Source organism: Neovison vison, chromosome 7 (assembly GCF_020171115.1).
Source record: "Neovison vison isolate M4711 chromosome 7, ASM_NN_V1, whole genome shotgun sequence".
Lineage (NCBI taxonomy): Eukaryota > Metazoa > Chordata > Mammalia > Carnivora > Mustelidae > Neogale > Neogale vison.
In genome coordinates this window covers 131,015,489-131,033,590 of record NC_058097.1, presented here as the reverse complement: position 1 = coordinate 131,033,590, position 18,102 = coordinate 131,015,489, and the positions used below count along the sequence as shown (strand labels likewise).

The 18,102-nt window shown below is 51.3% G+C and overlaps 1 protein-coding gene across 1 annotated transcript; it reads right to left on the bottom strand.

The window, feature by feature from the left end:
- Nucleotides 1-425: 425 nt before the first annotated feature.
- On the bottom strand, nucleotides 426-13,833 carry GPR83 (G protein-coupled receptor 83). The gene is made up of 4 exons (XM_044258300.1): nucleotides 13,450-13,833; nucleotides 9,065-9,190; nucleotides 6,500-6,633; nucleotides 426-3,183 (listed from the first exon to the last, which is right to left on the bottom strand). The coding sequence occupies exons 1-4, from the start codon at nucleotides 13,831-13,833 to the stop codon at nucleotides 2,559-2,561; spliced, it is 1,269 nt and encodes a 422-aa protein (XP_044114235.1). The 3' UTR covers nucleotides 426-2,558.
- Nucleotides 13,834-18,102: the final 4,269 nt, after the last annotated feature.

The window sequence follows — 18,102 nt, the reverse complement described above, 5'->3', positions numbered from 1 at the left end:
GACCCCTACCCAGCTTACCTGGTAGGACAAGGGGACCCTAGGCCCAGTGGGGCAGAAATCCTGGTCAACATGGGAATGTGGCATCCACTGCACACTCTGAGTTGGAGAACCAATCCCAAGGCTTCAGTGGCAGCTCTACTTCTTCCTGAAACACTAAGGACTCATGGGTGGAGTCCTGGGTACTCAGCACAGTTCATAATCACAGAAGAGGGGATTTGGCAGCCAGTTCAATGGAAGAAGCACTAGACTGAGTTTAGAGGTTTCCAGCTGGCCATTGACCCTAGCCAACACATGTCTGTGCTTCCTCAGTTATAGCACGCAGGGGTGTGGGCAGATGGTCTTCATGCTTTCTTTGTGATCCAATGAACCTCCATTGTAAAGGTTACCAACTGTGGTCTAATCAATAGTCCAAGAAGCATAGTCCATGCATCCAAAATATATTTTATTGAGACTAGAACATCCACAGTAAAGTACACATTATGAAACATCGGAAAGACTCAAGTTTAACAACTTTCACATTCACAAATACAAACTGCTTTTGGCTCTGAGGCACACAGAGAACAAGGGGAATGGGGAAGACAAGGTACTGTCTTGGAGACCCAGATCTAGTGGGCTATGTGCGGGTCTTCCCCCACAGAGAAGGGTCTCCTCTGACTTGGCAGTATCTCTAGATGCCTTCACAAGGAGGAAAAGTAATGCTTTCCCCATGATTCCAGAGCAGGACAAACTATGTGTAATTCTGTTTTCTTTCTGGTTCAAAGAATTTCCATGGCAGCATTAAGATGAAACCATAGGCTACTTCTTGACACCACAGAGACAGTAGGCACAGACCTGGAAGCCATTTGGCCTGAAAAATCCATCTTGGGAGCCCTGTAGGCTTAGAAGCCAATCTGTCCCATGAAAGTCAAACATTTCAAACATTCTCATAAATCGAGAGAGTAGGATAATGAACCCCCATGGTTAATTATAGGAAATCAGATAATATGACCAAGTTCAGTTTCAATGAACAGTCAAGAGATTGAAGTGAAACCTGGACAAAGTCCTTCTCCCCAAACCTCACTTCTCCACTCAGCTCCATATCCGTGTTTGCTTTCAAGATCCATCTGGTGCTAGGAAGACACCTAAAGCCAGTGTAAGAGTGGCAATTGTTTAGGGTGGGTGAATTAAGTTCTATTCTGCCTGTGTCTCCTGGGTGACACAGTGAGTCACTCAGGACCAGACTGAACGTGATGAAAACACTCAGTCTCTGGAATGAGATTTCTCTGGCATGTTGAATCATTAAGGACTATCACGATGTCACAGGTTTCTGAAGGTGACATGAGAGCCACCAGGGTGATGTTGACAAGTGAGTCGTTTTGGGGGAACTGGCATGAAGAAGCCGTATTTATTATTCAGACAACACAGAGAAGTGGCCTGTCTAGACAGCTTGGGAGGATTTGAAGTGTCTAAGAGCAATTATTTCTGGCATGTTAGAGAGACTGCTCCATCATCTCCTGTAAAATCAGGGCAACATTTTACCACTTCTTGTTCTATGTGAGTGCAAGATGGAAGGCATTATGCCTCCTCGATGAGTTTTATTTCCCAGCTCATCATGATGGCCGCCTTCTGAGAACTTCATCCAGACCTTTCCCACCACTGGCTACAAGAAGGCGGCAGTCTGTTGGCTCCACGACAGCCTTACTCTTGGGTTCCTCTCCCACCTCTTCTACCAATTCTTCTTGTGGACACTACCCTTGGGAGAGAGGCTCGGAAGTTCTCTGTTATGCCCTGTGCTTAATTGTGTCTACGTGGAAAAGTGTAATTCAGGATGGAAGGGAGGGCATGCGTATACACACATGCAAAGGGAAAAGCTGTAAATAAATCCATAGCATATTAACAAAATGCAGAAAGCGATGACTTTTGTTTTCTTCTTTATGCTTTTCTAAATTTTCCCAAGTTTTAATAATAATCCTTCTTTAAGAGAACTCAGTAATTCCTCTTTAAGGGCCCTAATTGGTCTTTTCTTGTCATCTGTCCAGCCAGCCACTATACTACTGAGATTCATCCTGGCCCAGGACTTCAGTAAGTGAGGCCCAAAAAACCCTCCACGTCAGCTGTGGCTCACTCACCTTTCAATGGCCAATGAACGTTGTTTGAGTAGAGTTCTGTGCATCTGGGCCAGCCACGCCCCAAGTATGACTCAGGTGTCCTTTATGAACATTCGGTGGTCGGGAGGGTTGTTAGGCAGCCAACTGACTCAGCCCTCATGTGGGCTGAAGCTGTCCTGGGTTCCCTGGCTCAGGGAACCAAGGTGATATGCCTCGCAGCATTTCTTAGACAGGAATTCATAAACACATGTCTGATTTGTAGTTGCCTTTTAGTTTTGCACATCCAATGGGGTAGGAGGCTAGACAGCATTTCCTAGAAAATCCAGGGTCCCGTGGCTTCTGTGGGGCCTTGTTTCTAGCACTGTGAAGGTCATGTGTGAGGGGACAGGCATTTTTCCAGGCTCCATCCTCAGGCCCTTTGCCAGCCTCAGCTGGGGACAGAGCCCTCTCCCTGCCCCTTCCCGCCTCCCTCTAACTCACTGCCACGATGGGCTCCACAGCAGACAGGTCTGTCTTCCCAGACTGGAGTTGGGAGGAGGGCAAGAAGTCATTGGCCAGTGGAGCCCTCCGGCCATCGCTCTTCTCTGTCCAAGCCACCCTGAAAGAAGCAACTGGGGAGGGTGGCCTCTCCTCCTGGGGCTTGGGCAGCCTTTGGCACATGCTCAGTAATGCCTTCAGCTCGACCCTGAAGTTCTCATTGAGCCAGCAGTAGATGAAGGGATTGTAGCAAGTGCTGCTCATGGCAAACCAGTGGAAGGCGAAGTAGAGGGCATTGTTGGTGTGGATGACCTTGCTGGACAGGAGGAGGACATAGCAGTTGAGGGGGAACCAGCAGAGAGCAAAGAGGACCACCACCAGCATCAGCATCTTGATGGTCTTCTTCTTCTTACGCCGAAGGGCCAGGTACTGCTCCGTGGTCACATCCCCAATGGTGTTGCACAACCACAGCTTCTTGGCCACTCGGGCGTAGGCCACGGAGATGATGAGGAGGGGGAGGATGTACAGCAGGATGAAGGTGGCCAAGTCCAGGTACTTCCAGAAGAGGTCAGCTGGCTCAGGGAAGTCTGGCAGGCACAGGGAGCGGACGATGTTCTCACTGGTGGCAGGGGGACGGGGAGAGACAGAGACACAGAAACAGGGAGAGGCAGAGACGGAGAAAGGAAGAGGAGGGTGCGCCATTAGCGTGGAAAGGCTTCATCCCAAGAAGCACTGGCCTTCCTCCCGCCTGGGCTCCCAGCTCATCCCTTAGAGCGCTTTTGCTACAGCATAATTATCTGGCACATTTCTGGCTCTCCCCCTAGCCTGGGAGTTCTATAAGGATAAGGAGAACACCTGCTCTCTCTGTGCCTCTTAACCTTGTATTACTCTTGAATAGGCCTGCAACAGAGACCCAGTAAATATTTGTTCAATGAATGGATACAACACTGGTGTTCCTCGTCTTAGAACTAACTCACCCTGAGAGCACAACGTGCTCAGGAAATCCTGGAATTCCCCAGTCAGTTTATGACCTACTCCCATTCCAGAGGGGAATTAAGGAGGGGGGCAAAGAAATGATGGGTCTTAAGAATGTGAGTAGCAGGGCGCCTGGGTGGCTCAGTGGATTAAGCCGCTGCCTTCGGCTCAGGTCATGATCTCAGGGTCCTGGGATCGAGTCCCACATCGGGCTCTCTGCTCAGCAGGGAGCCTGCTTCCCTCTCTCTCTCTCTGCCTGCCTCTCCATCTACTTGTGATTTCTCTCTGTCAAATAAATACATAAAATCTTTAAAAAAAAAAAAAAAAAAAAAAGAATGTGAGTAGCAGAGCCCGAACTAACATACCTTCAGCCATTCATATAACGAGTATCTCTTTTCTATGGAATGCACCTGGTCCTCTTTGAGGACCCCCCCCAGAGCCCGTGTGTTAGGGCTCCGCAGATTCTGACCTGCTGAATGAGGAGGCGCGAGGCACCCACGCAGGGCCGGCAAGTACCTCCCTGGGCATCGGAACTCCCGCTTCGGGGAAGTGAAAACCGCGGGGCCGTTTTGACGGAAGGCGCGGTTTCAGTACGCTCACGCGTAGGAAGCCACAACACGAGATCTGTTGCTTACAAAGCCCAGAACGGAGGCCCCGGGAGCTGGGGGAAGAGCAGTCCTCTGTCCGGGTCACCAGCAAGCACGCGACAGAAGGCAGGTCGCAAGCACCTCTTGTGAGGAAGGGGGCTGCGGCTGGGCTCACTCGAAGTGGTCCCTTTAGAAGGTGACCCGGGAAAAATAAGGCAGGAACTTGTGGTGGGAATCCTAACCCCGTGTCCTAATCTAAACGTCCCAGTTGTGGTTGTGAATGGAGTTATCATACTACAAAAGGTTTAAACTCAAAATGGCTCTTTTTTCCTCCCATCCTGTGGCTCAGTGCTCTTGCCCTGGGTGCTGGTGGCCCTCATTACTGACAGAGAATTCTCTTTGCTTCTGTTAGCAGGGGGAAAAAAAACAAACAAAAAAACCCAGGTCCCCATGGGTGAGGGCGGATGGGAGTCCGAGTGCTAGGGGATTTGGGTATGTGATTCATTTCAGTATCATAGAATTTGGGGAGGGAGCCTTTATAAATGACAGCTGACCCTTGAGCAACAGAGAGGTTAGGGGTACCGACCCTGCACAGTTGAAAATCCCTGGCTGAGTTTTGACTTCCCCCAAATTTAACTACCAATCACCTGCTATGGACTGGAAGCCATACTGAAAACATAAACAATTGATTAAAACATTATTTTGTGTATGTATTAGAACTATATTCTCCCGATAAAGTAAGGAAAAGAACATTTTATTAAAGCAAGAAGGATTTTAACCAGCTGAGTGGCTCAGTGGGTTAAAGTGTCTGCCTTCAGCTCAGGTCATGATCCCAGCGTCCTGGGATCGAGTCCCACATTGGACTCCCTGCTCAGTGGGGAGCCTGCTTCTCCCTCTGCCTCTGTAGCTCCCCCACTTGTGTTCTCTCTCTCTCTATGACAAATAAGTAAATAAAATATTTAGAATTAAAATATTTAAAATCAGGAGAAAGAAAACAACACCTTTCTAGTGCTGGAATCTATCAGTGGCAAAAAATCTACATAGAAGTCGATCCACACCGTTCGAACAAGTGTTGCTGCTCAAGTGTCCGCTGTAGCTGTAACCAGCCTTCAGACTTAGTCTCTTGACCCTGCCTGTGTCACCGAAATGCATGTTTCTAAGTGCACACCTCAGGAGGAATAGTGCGTGGCGACTGTGGGCACGCTGCCCTGCGCCCCTAGATCCTCTCAGATCCCAGGCACAGGTCTGCAGTGCCAGGACGCTAGCCCCCGGACAACCCTGTGATCTCGTGGGTGCCTAGCCTCGGGCCACTGAAATCATTTCCTACAGATCCCCTAAGAGCCAGAAGGGGCTGGGAGTTTCCATTTTCCCCAGGGAAGCCTGGAATATGAAAGCCCAGCTCCCTGGCTTCAAGGCTGAACAAACTCTGTGTTATCTTTGCTCTAGAGATCCGGTGCAACTGGCTGTAGCTAACCCCCAACAACCCTCTACCCCCAAAGTGCACCTTCCCTCAGTCTCCCTCCACTTTCTATCCTGCGTCCCCTCTCCCTCAGCCATGACCCCTGGGAGCACTTCCTTATAATCCATCTGTATCATCACAGGGTCTGTTTCTAAGGAACCTCATCAAAAACAACTATGAACTGATGAAAATTGCTTGAAGCTCATTCATTCGCTCACTCATTTATTCAGTAAGTAAGTGATTACGTACTGAGAGCCTGTTACGTGGAGACAGTAAGTTAGGTGCTAGGGGACACCAAGGTAGCAGAATCAAGTTCTGTTTGCAGGTCGGGTGAGGGCATTTAAACATCACCATTTTAGGGGTGCCTGGGTGGCTCCGTCATTAAGCATCTGCCTTCGGCTCAGGTCATGATCCCAAGGTCCTGGGTCAAGCCCTGCGCTGGGTTCCCTGCTCAGGGGGAGCCTGCTTTTCTCTCTCCTGCTCGCCCTAGCTTATGTTCCCGCTCATGCTGTGTCACTCTGTCAAATAAATAAATAAAATCTTAAAAAATAAATAAATAAACAAACATCACCAATTTAGAATTTTGCATCTTGGTCTGTGTGATTGTGTGGGTACCTATTCCCAGTGACAGAAGCTGTTCACTACTGCCTTGACCTTGCAGACAAACTGGGTGGAGAACAAGGAGAAGCCGAAGCGGTTGAGAGGAAGAGAGGAGAAAGAGAGGAAGGGATGCCACCGAGAGTCGTCGTTATCGCCCCCCGGCCCAACCCCGGCTCAGAAGCAAGAGGACGGGAGACAGACAGAGGGAACAGCTGTGTGCAGCAGGTACTGGGGTCAGGGCCGGAGTGGGGATGCTCAGATTTCCCTGTCAAGGTCCTCGGCGGCCATGGGCTGCTCCTTACTAGCCAACTCACCTGTACTTGAAGGTAAATAATTTCTGGCAGATGGCATGTGGGAGTGAAAAGAACGTCGCCATGGTCCAGATGACCGTGATGTAGATGACCCCTTTCGTGATGGAGATCCGGGGTTTCAACGGATGCATGATGACCTGGAAAACAGGCATTGTGTCACCGGCCGAAGAAATGCAGAAGCAGACAGAATCCTGACGACGCAACTGCCGTGTCTCTCTAAGGCAGGCAGGTCCGATTTATAAAGGAGCACCCCCGGACCATGCCACCCCCCGTGGCCCCCCTCCAGCGAGTCGTCTGGACTCAGACACTCCAAGCAGCTCAGAGCCGTCTTGCCATCGTATGTGGCAGAAGGAGGGGGCGGGGCAGGGGTGGGGTAGGAGGTCTGCTTGCATGACACCCACAAGGCTAGGAGAAGGACAAGCCATGGTCGGCCTCTGCCTTGGGATTGTGCCCTGTCCCCTCCCCCAGGACCCTTTAGGTCATGGAGGGCGCTGACCTCATGGGAAGCTGCATGGATGTTTATCTGGGCATTCACAACACTGGTGATGAAATTATTTGTTTATTGGGGCGCCTGGGTGGCTCAGTGGGTTAAGCCTCTGCCTTCGCCTTGAGTCATGATCCCAGGGTCCTGGGATGGAGCCCTGCATCAGGCTCTCTGCTCAGCAGGAGCCTGCTTCCCCCTCTCTCTCTCTCTGCCTGCCTCTCTGCCTGCTTGTGATCTCTGTCTGTCAAATAAATAAATAAAATCTTTAAAAACATTTATTATTATATATTTATTAATATTATATATTAATATAAATTATTGCATTTGTTGTTAAAGCTGCAGTGCGGTCCAGCTTTCCCACGGCTATAGTAAAGCCTGGATTGCAGACTTTGGGCTGAAAAGCATCCTGGAATTGCCACAACGTGACAATCCATTCTCCTTAAACCTTTAGGTCAAGACTTGAAATTTCATGGCATCCTCGTCTTCTCTAAGAGCAGGAGCATTCTCTTTCTTACAAAAGGCACCCTGAGACAGGTGAATCCAGGGTTAGGGGGAGAGGTCATATAGAGTGACGCAGTGGACATTCTGGCTGTGTCTCCCCAAATTTTTCTCCAGTTTTTCTTCTAGGTTTTATGGGAGGAAGTCACAGGCTGTAGAAGCGGCTCTGCACAGCCCCCTTCTGGAGGTTGCCCTCTTTGCCCCTCACGCTCCCTCCTTGTTCAGGTTGCTGAGAGAAGTGAGAGCCTGGGTCAGAGGCCCTGGACATCACTTGAAGATTTCACTGGCTTTGGGACGAGTCCCCATTTTGGGGGTTTATAACACAGCATCGTGATCAATGTGGGCAAGACTTATTCCTGTTCTCCTCAGACCAACCCATCTTTGGCCCAAGGGTCACTCAGCCATGTTAAGATGGGGGTAAGCACAGGCCAGGTAAGGGTGATCCAGATTCCCTCTTGTTGAATTCAGGGAGAAGGTTAAGAAGAGAAAATATATTTGTATGCCAGAAAAATATTTGTATGCCAGCTTTTCAGACATTGCCCAAAGCGTCTGCAATAGAAACGCCAAAATGACGGACTTGCAGGGCTGAAGAAATCTGTTTGCCCGGCCCAGTTCCCTCCCAATGATGAATGTCTGCTAAACCATCCCTTTGAAGCGTCATCCGGTCCTTGTTTAAAAGTGGCCAGTGAAATGAAACTCATGACCTCCCCAGGCAGCTCTGTTCTATGAGAAAATTCTTTCTCACACGGAGCTGTATCTTTGAATCTGCGTCTTTGAAGCCTCCTCTCCCTTGGTCTTTGTTTGCGTCTCTTGGAGCTACTCACGATAAATTCTACCCTCTCTCGGTCCGGTGGCCCTTATGGTAGAGGCCTTGCAGGTGCCCCTCGGCTTTCTCAGAGCAGGGTGGTCTAGTGATCAGAGCGGAGGCTTGAAGCCAGACAGACCTCAGTGCTAATCCTAGCTTCATCAGTCACCAGTTAGGTGACCTTGGGAAAGCGTGGCACACACTTTCTCCTCGATTCCACACAGACCTAAGGATGCAACATGGACCGCCTGAGTCAGCGTGTGGGTGGTCCTTGCCACAGAGGCGTCCTCCTCCAGGATGGGCATCCCCAGGCCTTCTTTGGTTTCCTTTGCCATATCCACCACGTGCGTCTGATGGGGCAGGACAGCGAGCAGGGCCTTCCTGCCCTACCCTGAGGCCCGCTCCGGCCACCTGGATCCTCTGACTTCCTCCTCGATAACGGGGGCCAAGAAACAGCCATCTCCCTTGACGCTGCCCTGCCGTGATTTGCCAATCTCTTTTCATGTGTGATTCTCAGGTTGGCTTTTCTACGCCCAAGACAAGCTCATTAATTTCTGAGACACAACACGGAAGCCTTTGCTGGAACAACAAACTGGGAGGAATGATTTTCTCGTAGCACTTAGCACATGCGTTTTAAAATGCCTAGCCTGGGTGCTCAGACTGATCAGTGAGACAACTACGCATGCTGAAACATGTGTAGAACACTGTGTTGGACCCTGCAGTTCCCTGAGAAGCGAAGCCTGACGGGGATGGACAGGGGGTCAGGGGTAGGTGCCCTCACCTGGTGGCGGTCAACGGCGATGGCCGTCAACGTCAGTGCGGAGACATGCAGGGAGCAGTACTGGGCGAAGCGGCTGACGTGGCACATGCCTTTCCCGAACACCCAGGTGCTGTTCACAAAGCGGACCTGGAAACCAGCCCACAGAGGTCAGAGGCCTTGAGCCTGACACCCAGCCCCTGTGGCCTCTGAGGAGCTTCCCTCAGGAGGTCTCTTCCACTCCACCCTCCTCAGCTGTGGGTCACACACGATTTCCTCCCGCAGGACTGATTTCCAATCATTCGATTCAGGGAAACCTGATCACGTTGCTGGGGCCACCCCTTGGTAGGTGCCGGGAGAGTGTGGGAATCCGTGGGCTTTGGACTTGGACTTGCCGCCTCCACTGGTCTCTAGATGTGTGGCCAGGGCCGAAGGATACAATCTCTCTGAACTTCAGTTTCCTTATTTGTAAAATGAGCCTTAAAAGTCTCTACCTTGTAGGCTTATTGTAAGGATTAAGGTTTCAGGAGGTCTATAAAGGTGGGAACACCGTGTCTGGCAGATCAGTAGAAAGATATTATTAGAAAGAAATAGTAGCTATTTTTCTAGCAATAATAAAATCCATTCTTGGCCCGCATGAGTTCAGACTTAATGGGGGACACACATAGGAAAAGTCACAACAGAGCGTGGGGGCTGTGCTCTCTAATGTTGACTAAGCAAACCTGCAAGTCCATCTGGGAAGGGGACTGAGGGTCCTGGAGAGCGGCTGGGGAGAAGACAAGCTCCAGGCCAGTGTGGGGCCCTAGGAGCAGACCGAGGCCTCATCCCACATCACCCACAGCTGCCGGCTCACTCCCTCAGTGCTCCAGCCACTCCTGACCAATGCCCAAGAAAGCTCAGGCACTGATTCTGAACAAGTCTGGGGAGAGGACCCAGTATCTCAGGATGCAAGAAGGGAAGTATTCAGTGCCAGAGAAGGCCTGGAGAGAGGGCCACAAGGCAGGATGGGAGGGGGCTGAGGCTGATAGGAAACACGATAGAGGAAATAACAGAGCAAGTCAGTTGGACAGGAAGAATACCATCCAGTGATTTATAGCAGAGTATTTGCCTCTACGACTGTCACCTGGGGCAAAGCTGTTAGGCTCTATGGGCTTTACTGTTCGCGTCAGTAAAATGGGCTAAAGTTGTTGTGAAAATCGAACAGGAAAGAACACGTGGAGAATAGGTAGAGCAGTGCTTTTTTTTGTACAGAGGAAGCACTTAACACAGTAACTACTCCCGTTACGACATGAGACACTTTAGATGACCTTTAAAGAGTAAGTAGTCTTGGGCACCTGGGTGGCTCAGTCAGGTAAGCGTCTGCCTTTGGCTCAGGTCATGATCCCAGAATCCGGGATTGAGCCCCGAGTCGGGGTTCCTGTTTGGTGGGAAGCCTGCTTCTCCCTCTCCCACTCGCCCTGCTTGTGTTCCCTCTCTTGCTGCGTCTCTCTCTGTCAAATAAATAAATAAAGAATCCTTAAAAAAAAAAAAAAAAAAAAAAGGAAAAGAAAAGAAAAAAGGAATAAATTGTCTTTGTTCCTATAGTCGTAAGAACAAAGGCTTGGCCCTGAGTCAGAAATACCAGGGGCTGTTTGAGGAATAAACAGTGGGATGGTTTGGCGGGAGTGTGTAGAAGAGTGGCGAGGGACCGCGCGTATGGCCAGATCGTGACATTAGGACAGCAGACCAAAGATTTACTCTCTGTGGGGCTGGGAGCCAGCAGCCATATGAGGCTTTTGAGCGGTCCATGAACATTATGGGGCTAGACATCACCAGCGATTCCTGCTTCTCACCTCCCACCTTCAAGACATTACAGAGCCAACCGGGGCTGCCCTGCACGGCCCTCAGATCATCTGGTCTTCTCCAGTCCCAAGGCCGTGGTCCTCGTGATGTGCCCCACCATTTCTCCCCCGGACCGTTTCCAGCCTCCTAAAGGCTTCCCCTGTCCTCCGATCTTGGCTGCTTGTGATTCAGGATTCACACTGCTGATGGTATTTTCCCAACTAAAAATCCGATTACTGTCACCTTCCCACTTCGCCTCATCCTGGCCTTCGGGACAGAGCCAGATGCCTCCGGAGTACCCAGTCCCCTTCACAAGCTTGTCCCAGCCTTCCTAGCCCACCTCCGCTGGTCTCCAGCTCCCTGCGCACCCCCTACGGCACTCTGCCCCACTGCCCCCCCACCCCATCAAGGGCCACTCAACATCCCCTCAAAACAAAATGAGCTTTGACACACTTTGCCTTTGGTCTCCCGGTCCCTCTGTCTGCATGGAGCCTTCACCTCAACCTGGGAAACTCCGGCCCTTCCAGGCCGCTTTGAAATGTCACGTTCTTTGTACAGTCTCCTGTGACCCTCTCCTGGAACTCTGGCAGGACAGAACCAATGATTCTCTCCTCCAGTCTCCACCACATTCTATGCATGCCTCTGCCACCGGAATTGTAAGTAACTGTTTGCTTTTCTTTCGATGACCAGAGCTAAACTTCATGCTCACTGTCGTGTGTAAAGTGGACAGGAAAGGAGACCAGAGACAAAGAACGTTGTCACCAACTAGCTGGAAGACGGGATGCCTTACCTTAGAAGACCCTCCCCCCAGCCCTTTCATACACTCTTGTGCTTCAAGGTAACAGGGGATTCAGGATTGGGGGGGCGGTGGTATTTGGAGCCCTTTTGTCCTTGGCTGGTGACAAGAGGATTCCGAGTAGCCAGGAATCAGTTAGATATAAGCTGGCTAGCAAGCAGGAAAAGTCCATGGTTTGGAGTAGTGGAAGCTTAACATAGTCCACTCCCACACCTTCACCTGCCACCCCCGGGTTCAGTGGCTTAGTGGGCAGACCTCTGGACTTGAGTCAGAAAAGTAATTCTTATCATGCCTTTTGCCAAAAACTAGCTAAGTGACCTTGGACAAGGGACTGAACCTCTATCTGTGCCTTAGTTTCCTCACCGGCAAAACGCAATTTTCTCATAAGTGAGGACAAAAGAGAGAATGTAGTATTAAAATGTGAGGTTTGGGGGCCCCTGGTGGCTCAGTGGGTTAAAGCCTCTGCCTTCGGCTCAGGTCATGATCCCAGGGTCCTGAGATCGAGCCCCACATCGGGCTCTCTGCTCAGCGGGGAGCCTGCTTCCTCCTCTCTCTCTGCCTGCCTCTCTGCCTACTTGTGATCTCTGTCTGTCAAATAAATAAATAAAATCTTTAAGAGAAAAAAAAAGAAAAAAAATGTGAGGTTTGGAAGGATGTTCACACAGGTGGGAGTTCACCCTCTTCCTTTGGCTTGTCTATTATTTCTGGTTGAGTATGAGTGTGAGAAAGAGACAGGGAGGGAGAGAGACAGAGAGTCTGCTTTGGTCAAAATAACAATAATAACAAGGTTATTCCATGAAGCGGAAAAAAAAAGCAAAAAACAAAAAACAAAAACGTGACTCATGCGGCATAAACCTAAGGGATAACTGTCATTAGACTGCGTGGTCCTAGCCCTCACAATCCCAAACCACCCAGGAGCACCACACTCCTGAGTCCCAAGTCCCGGAGGGACGGGAAGGACACAGTTCATGCCAAGCAGCCAGTGCCTTGGTGTGGGGGTGGAGGGTGGGGGTGTGTTCATCTACCACCCACGTGCAAGTATCCCCAGCCCAGCCCTGGGACCCAAGCCCACCTCATTCCCATCTCTTCCCCAACACATTTCTGATACAGCCTCATTGTCAAACCACAAAAGAGAGACGCAATTTAAGTAAGTGGTCTAGGAAAATGCACTTAAGTGTCCATTAACAATTTGCAATTGTTTGCTGTTGCAGCTGTGGCACAAAGCAGCATTCTAGGGTGGCAGCGGGGCATTGAATGGGCTGGAACTTTGGGGATGGGGGGGACCTTAGCCATCTCTGCCAGCACTTCCAGGAGCTTCGATTTACCGCTTGATATCCAATAGGCCCAAGGCCCATTAAACAGGAAGTGGTCATTCGCTCCGGGGTGACTGCAGACACTCCAGTCACTGACCCCGGTGCCCCCAGCTGCAGAAGCTCGAGCTCAGAAGGTGAGGAGACAGACAGAAGAGAGAGCGAGAGGGAGGACAGAAAAACAAAACCACAGAGAAGGACAGGAAGAGTGGAAAAGGGAGGATAGAGACAGTCACCACCGGGAGGGAAAAAGATGAAGACACAGAGCACAGGGACAAAAGTCTGCGAGACAAGACAGAGTTCAGACTTCAGCGAGGAAGCCAGAAGGGAAGGAGCTGGAGAGGCGCAGCCCGTGCCCCCACCCCCCACCACCGCGCCTCGGGCCAGACGCGGGGCAACCGGAGGAAAACTGGAAGGACCGAGGGGAGAGGGGCGCCGGGCATGCGGAACGGGTGGGGGCCAAGCGGGGGCCGGGGCCTCACCAAGGTGAAGGGCGTGTTGAGCAGCGTGATCATGATGTCGGCGACCGCCAGGTTGACGATGAAGAGGCTGGTGGCCGAGTGCATTCGCTGGTTCTTGAAGATGACATGACAGACCAGGACGTTGCCGAAGAGCGAGAAGACGATGATGAAGGAGTAAGCCACGATGAGCAGGGCTTTCACCGTGGGGTTCTGGGACTCGGCTCCGTAGCGCCTCCGGCCCACAAAGTTCTGCCAGTCGGAGAAGGTGTAGTTGCCCCAGAAGAAGTGCGAGGCGTTGGGCACCGCCAGGGCCGCCTCCAGGCCCGGCTCGTCGGCCCGGCCCTCGGGGCGCTCGGCGGCTCGCACCAGCGGGAGCAGGCAGAGCAGCACCCCGCGCGCGCCCATCCTGCGGGAGCCCCGGCACCCGAGCCCGCGCCGCGCCCACGCCCGCCGGGAGGGGAGGGCGCCGGCTGCGCTCGAACGCTGGCCGCACTTCTCCCGCTCTGCGCAGCGCCGCGCCGCGGCTCCGGCTCCTGCCCCGGCTCCCGCTCCCGCTCCGCCGGTGACGCGCGCCCGCTCCGCCCGCTCCGCCCGCCCGGCCGGCGGCCCCTTCGGGAATGCAACCCAGCGGGGCTCCCAAGGCTTTCTCCCCGCGCGCGCTCGCCCGCTCGCTTTCTGGCGCGCCGCGCTCCGCCCGCTCCCACGCCGGGAGTACAACTCCGCCCGGCCTCCGGGGCTCTGTCCCTAAGTCACACTCGCCCCGCCATCCCGCCCCAGCCCGGTTACTGTCAAGGGAGCGGGCAGGCGGGTGGCAGCCGCCCCCGTGGGGGTGCCTGGCCCTTGGGGCGCGCAGCCTGTCAAGCCTGGTGTGCGGGCTCCGGGCGGCCCCCTGTGCGGAGACGGGGATGCGCAACGCCTGTGCCCTCAGAGCGTCAGCCCGGGCGCGGTTTCCACACTGCGGGGGATCCCTGGGTCCGGCTGTTTTTAAGGAACAAGGCGAGTAAGGCAATGGAGGGGAGGGCTTCTCTAAACCCCTGCACCCACCAGACTTCAGATTTGCTGGAGGGCTTCCTAGGTTTGGTTTCCCGAAGGTCTTAAGACAATGGGGGGGGTAGGTTTTTCCAAGGAAACTCTTCAAAGCGGAACAATCTGCTGACAGGATCAAAGAATCAAAGGAGATAAGTAGCTGCGTGCCCCAGGTGGCGGGAGAAGCTTCTGAAGCTTGAGGAAGGGGTGTATTACCCATGTTTCTGTTCTCTGCCTACTCCACAGGAATCCTGGTACCTTGCTCACCCGTTTTCATTCCCATTGAGTAGTCTCTCCCAGTCATGACGACCCGGCCACCCACCCACGGACCCCATCCCGGGGAGTCAGGATCAAATCACAGCTTTGTCACTTCCTAGCTATGAGATCCTGGGCAAGTTAAATTTAACTTTTCTGCCGTTGGTGAAAAGCTTTCTAGAGCGCCTGGGTGGCTCCGACGATTAAGCGTCTGCCTTCAGCTCAGATCATGATCCCAGGATCCTGGGATCCAGCCCAGCAATGGCTTCAGGCTCCCTGCTCAGCGGGGAGTCTGCTTCTCCCTCAGTCCCCTACCCCCAGCCCTGCTTGTGCTTGCTCTCTCTCCCTCTCTCGCTCTCAAAAAATTAAATAAAATCTTTAAAAGAAAGATTCCCACTTGTGGGGTTTTCAGAGACCCTTGAATGTCCCCACCACCCTGCCGTGTGGTGCTAGGTATGCAGTAATCTGTGGACTGACATTTGTAACTTCGGGGCCCACCCCCATTCAAATGGTAAAGGTCAGGTAGACTGCTGCATTATCTCCCCCTGCTGGGAGTCCACCAAAAGACTTAAGTCCAGGTGCCTTCTGAGAATTCCATTTGGCCCAGGGGAAAGCCTGCTCCTTTGTCCCACCTTCACCCTGAAGAATGGGCCCCGCCCACCAAAGTCCTCCTTTTTTCAGGAGGTCAGGAGGAGAGGCCCCAGGCACCTCTCACTTTGGAACTTTTCCAGGGGAGGTTAGATGTCAGCTTCTGTATGCTCTTCCAACTTCAGGGATACAGTTCAAGCGCACCTCTGATAAGCAGCTAGGAAATGGTTTAAGCGTCATCACAATAAAATACAGGTGCACTTCCCCAGGTGGGCGGGAGCCTGGGAAGTTTTCCTGGAAAGGTGGTACTTTGGTTCAGTCCTAAGGGACCAGGAAGAAACAGGTCGCAGAGGGAAGAAGATGGAGTATTCCAGAAGGAAGGAACCATGGTACATGCAAAGACATAGAGGTGAGTATGCTCCCGGCACATTCAGCGGCTGTAAGAGTGATATGAACTCATTCCCGAAGGCCCTTGGCATTCACCAAAGGGCGGTAAGTACAAAACTGACAAGATCAGGTCTGCATTTTAGAAAGAACACTCTAGTGACTTCCTGGGAAAAGGGCTGCAGCCGGAGGCAGGAGGTTTGACGGCTGGTCAAGTGATCCAGGATCAGAGGTGGGACCTGAATCAAGGTGCTGGCAAGGGGAAGAGCAAGGGTGACAGAGATGGGAAGGAGGACACGTGGATTGCCTAGTTTTCAGTTTGAAGTCAAACATCCACAGAAAGAAACACAAAAAGGAGCCTCCTCTGACCTCACTTACCTCTCTCCATTATTTTATCTGCAAATTCAAAGGGGTCCATTCTTGTTTCCAGTTTTTCCTTCACATTCACTCTTCAGGCAACTCCGTGTAGGGGAGAGGATAGTGAGCCAATGTCCTTCAATTCTGCTGATGGACCTGGTGGGTCCCAGAGGATTTAGGTGGTCAGAACAGGGGATTATGTGACTGGTCCTAGGAGAAGGGACAGGAGTGCCAGGCAGATCAAGTAATAGGTATTTAGTTCTATAAAAGAAACCAAGAGACTGCCTGTAAGCATGTAATTCAAGAGCCTGGGTTGACTTAATGGTCTACTAAGGTGACTTGGTACCATCTCAGGGAGGCAAGGCTGGAATGTGCTGGTAATTTTTTTTTTTTTTTAAGATTTTATTTATTTATTTTTTGACAGAGAGAGAGAGATCACAAGTAGGCAGAGAGGCAGGCAGAGAGAGAAGGAAGCGGGCTCCCTGCTGAGCAGAGAGCCCGATGCGGAACTCAATCCCAGGACCCTGAGATCACGACCCGAGCCGAAGGCAGCGGCTTAACCCACTGAGCCACCCAGGCACCCAATGTGCTGGTAATTTAGAAAACAAAACCCTACTTAATCAAATTGTTGAGAAAGAATGAATGGGCAGACTAAGGTTAGTCAGCCTGGAGTGCACAGAAAGGAATCAAAGGTAGGCAGTGTCCTTCCAAGCACTGTCCCCCATGTACCCTGCTTGGTGCTCTGTGACAGGTACACTCATCTGCTCCTAATTAATGCCTTCACTTTGATACATTTCTCCCCACATCATTTGAGGGCATTTATGCCAGATGCCTGAAACCTCCCCTCCATCGGAAGACAAGATGACATATTTTAGCTCTTAGCTTTCCACAGAAGAAAGTCCTGAGACAAAGATTCTAGAGGATGGGTTTATTTGAGAAATGAAGGCAAACACCAGTAGGGGAATGGAAAAGCGAGACAAGGTTGGGAAGGGGCCAGTAGTCTATCGGCAGGCCAGCTACCACTGTGAGTGACTGGAGCCCCTTCCTTTTGGGAAAGCCATTGCAAAGCAGACACATCGGCTATCCAAACCAGTAGACAAGAGCTGGATATCTACCCACCCAACTCCTGTCAATCACTGGTCGAAGGCTGCTCCCAGGGGTGTGATAATTCTCTTGCACTTCCAGCTGTCAAAGAAACAAGTAAATATTGGTTCTGGTTGGAATTTGGACGGATGTGCTCTTCCGTGAGCATGGCTCTCCAATCAGTCTCCCAAGTTCCCAGCACCCAACTCTCCTGGCCTGAATTTACTCTCAACTGTAGCAACAGCCAGCGCTTAATGAAAGAAGAACATCCCCCCACCTATCCCAAGTCAAGGCTAAGTTTTTAAAAAGAAGTCCCTTCCTCAGAGACCTTAATGGTTCTGTAACATTTTCATTTGCTATTATGAAGATGATTTGGGAAGACACAGAGCCGCCCTTACAGAATGAGACAGCTCCTTCCTTTGTGCGTTCTGAATAAAACTGAGGACGCTGTGTAGTCAGGCTGTGCAGATAGTAATTATATTTCTGTCTCTAATAATAGTCACACGTATTAAACATACCAAAGAGTAGAGAATTTAACTCTTTCAAATGGACTTGAAACAAGAAAAATAGTAAATCACCTCACCAGCATTCACAAGACCAAGAATTACAGAATGGTAATATCACACAGAGGCCTCAGAAAGAAGTGTTTGAGAGCCCCACTTCATCAACATTCCCAGCACTGCGAGTGGTTGTTCCTCTAACGCCAGGATTGTTTCCTGAAAAGGTTCTACTTGAGTTAAAAATGCACCAACCCACAGTTCTTCTCTCGTGCCAATCATCGGCAGAGGGGAAGAAAGATCAGCATCATGTCAGGTGCATGACTGTCACTCAGAGTTGATCTGTTTTAATGACAAAGGTGGGATGGCATCATACCTTAGTTACAAAGTGAATCAGGTAGACCTGAAATAGAAAGTATGGCTTAAGATATTCCCAACGCAATAAAAACACCGTATGTGGGCATGTTACCCCTGGAATCAGTTT

Excerpts from the sequence above, each read along its gene's own strand:
- GPR83 (XM_044258300.1), bottom strand. The coding sequence starts at position 13,833 with ATGGGCGCGCGCGGGGTGCTGCTCTGCCTGCTCCCGCTGGTGCGAGCC. Across the intron at positions 9,191-13,449 it reads TCAACACGCCCTTCACCTTG|GTCCGCTTTGTGAACAGCAC; the intron begins GTGAGGCCCCGG and ends GCTGGTTTCCAG. Across the intron at positions 3,184-6,499 it reads TTATTTACCTTCAAGTACAG|TGAGAACATCGTCCGCTCCC; the intron begins GTGAGTTGGCTA and ends CCCTGCCACCAG.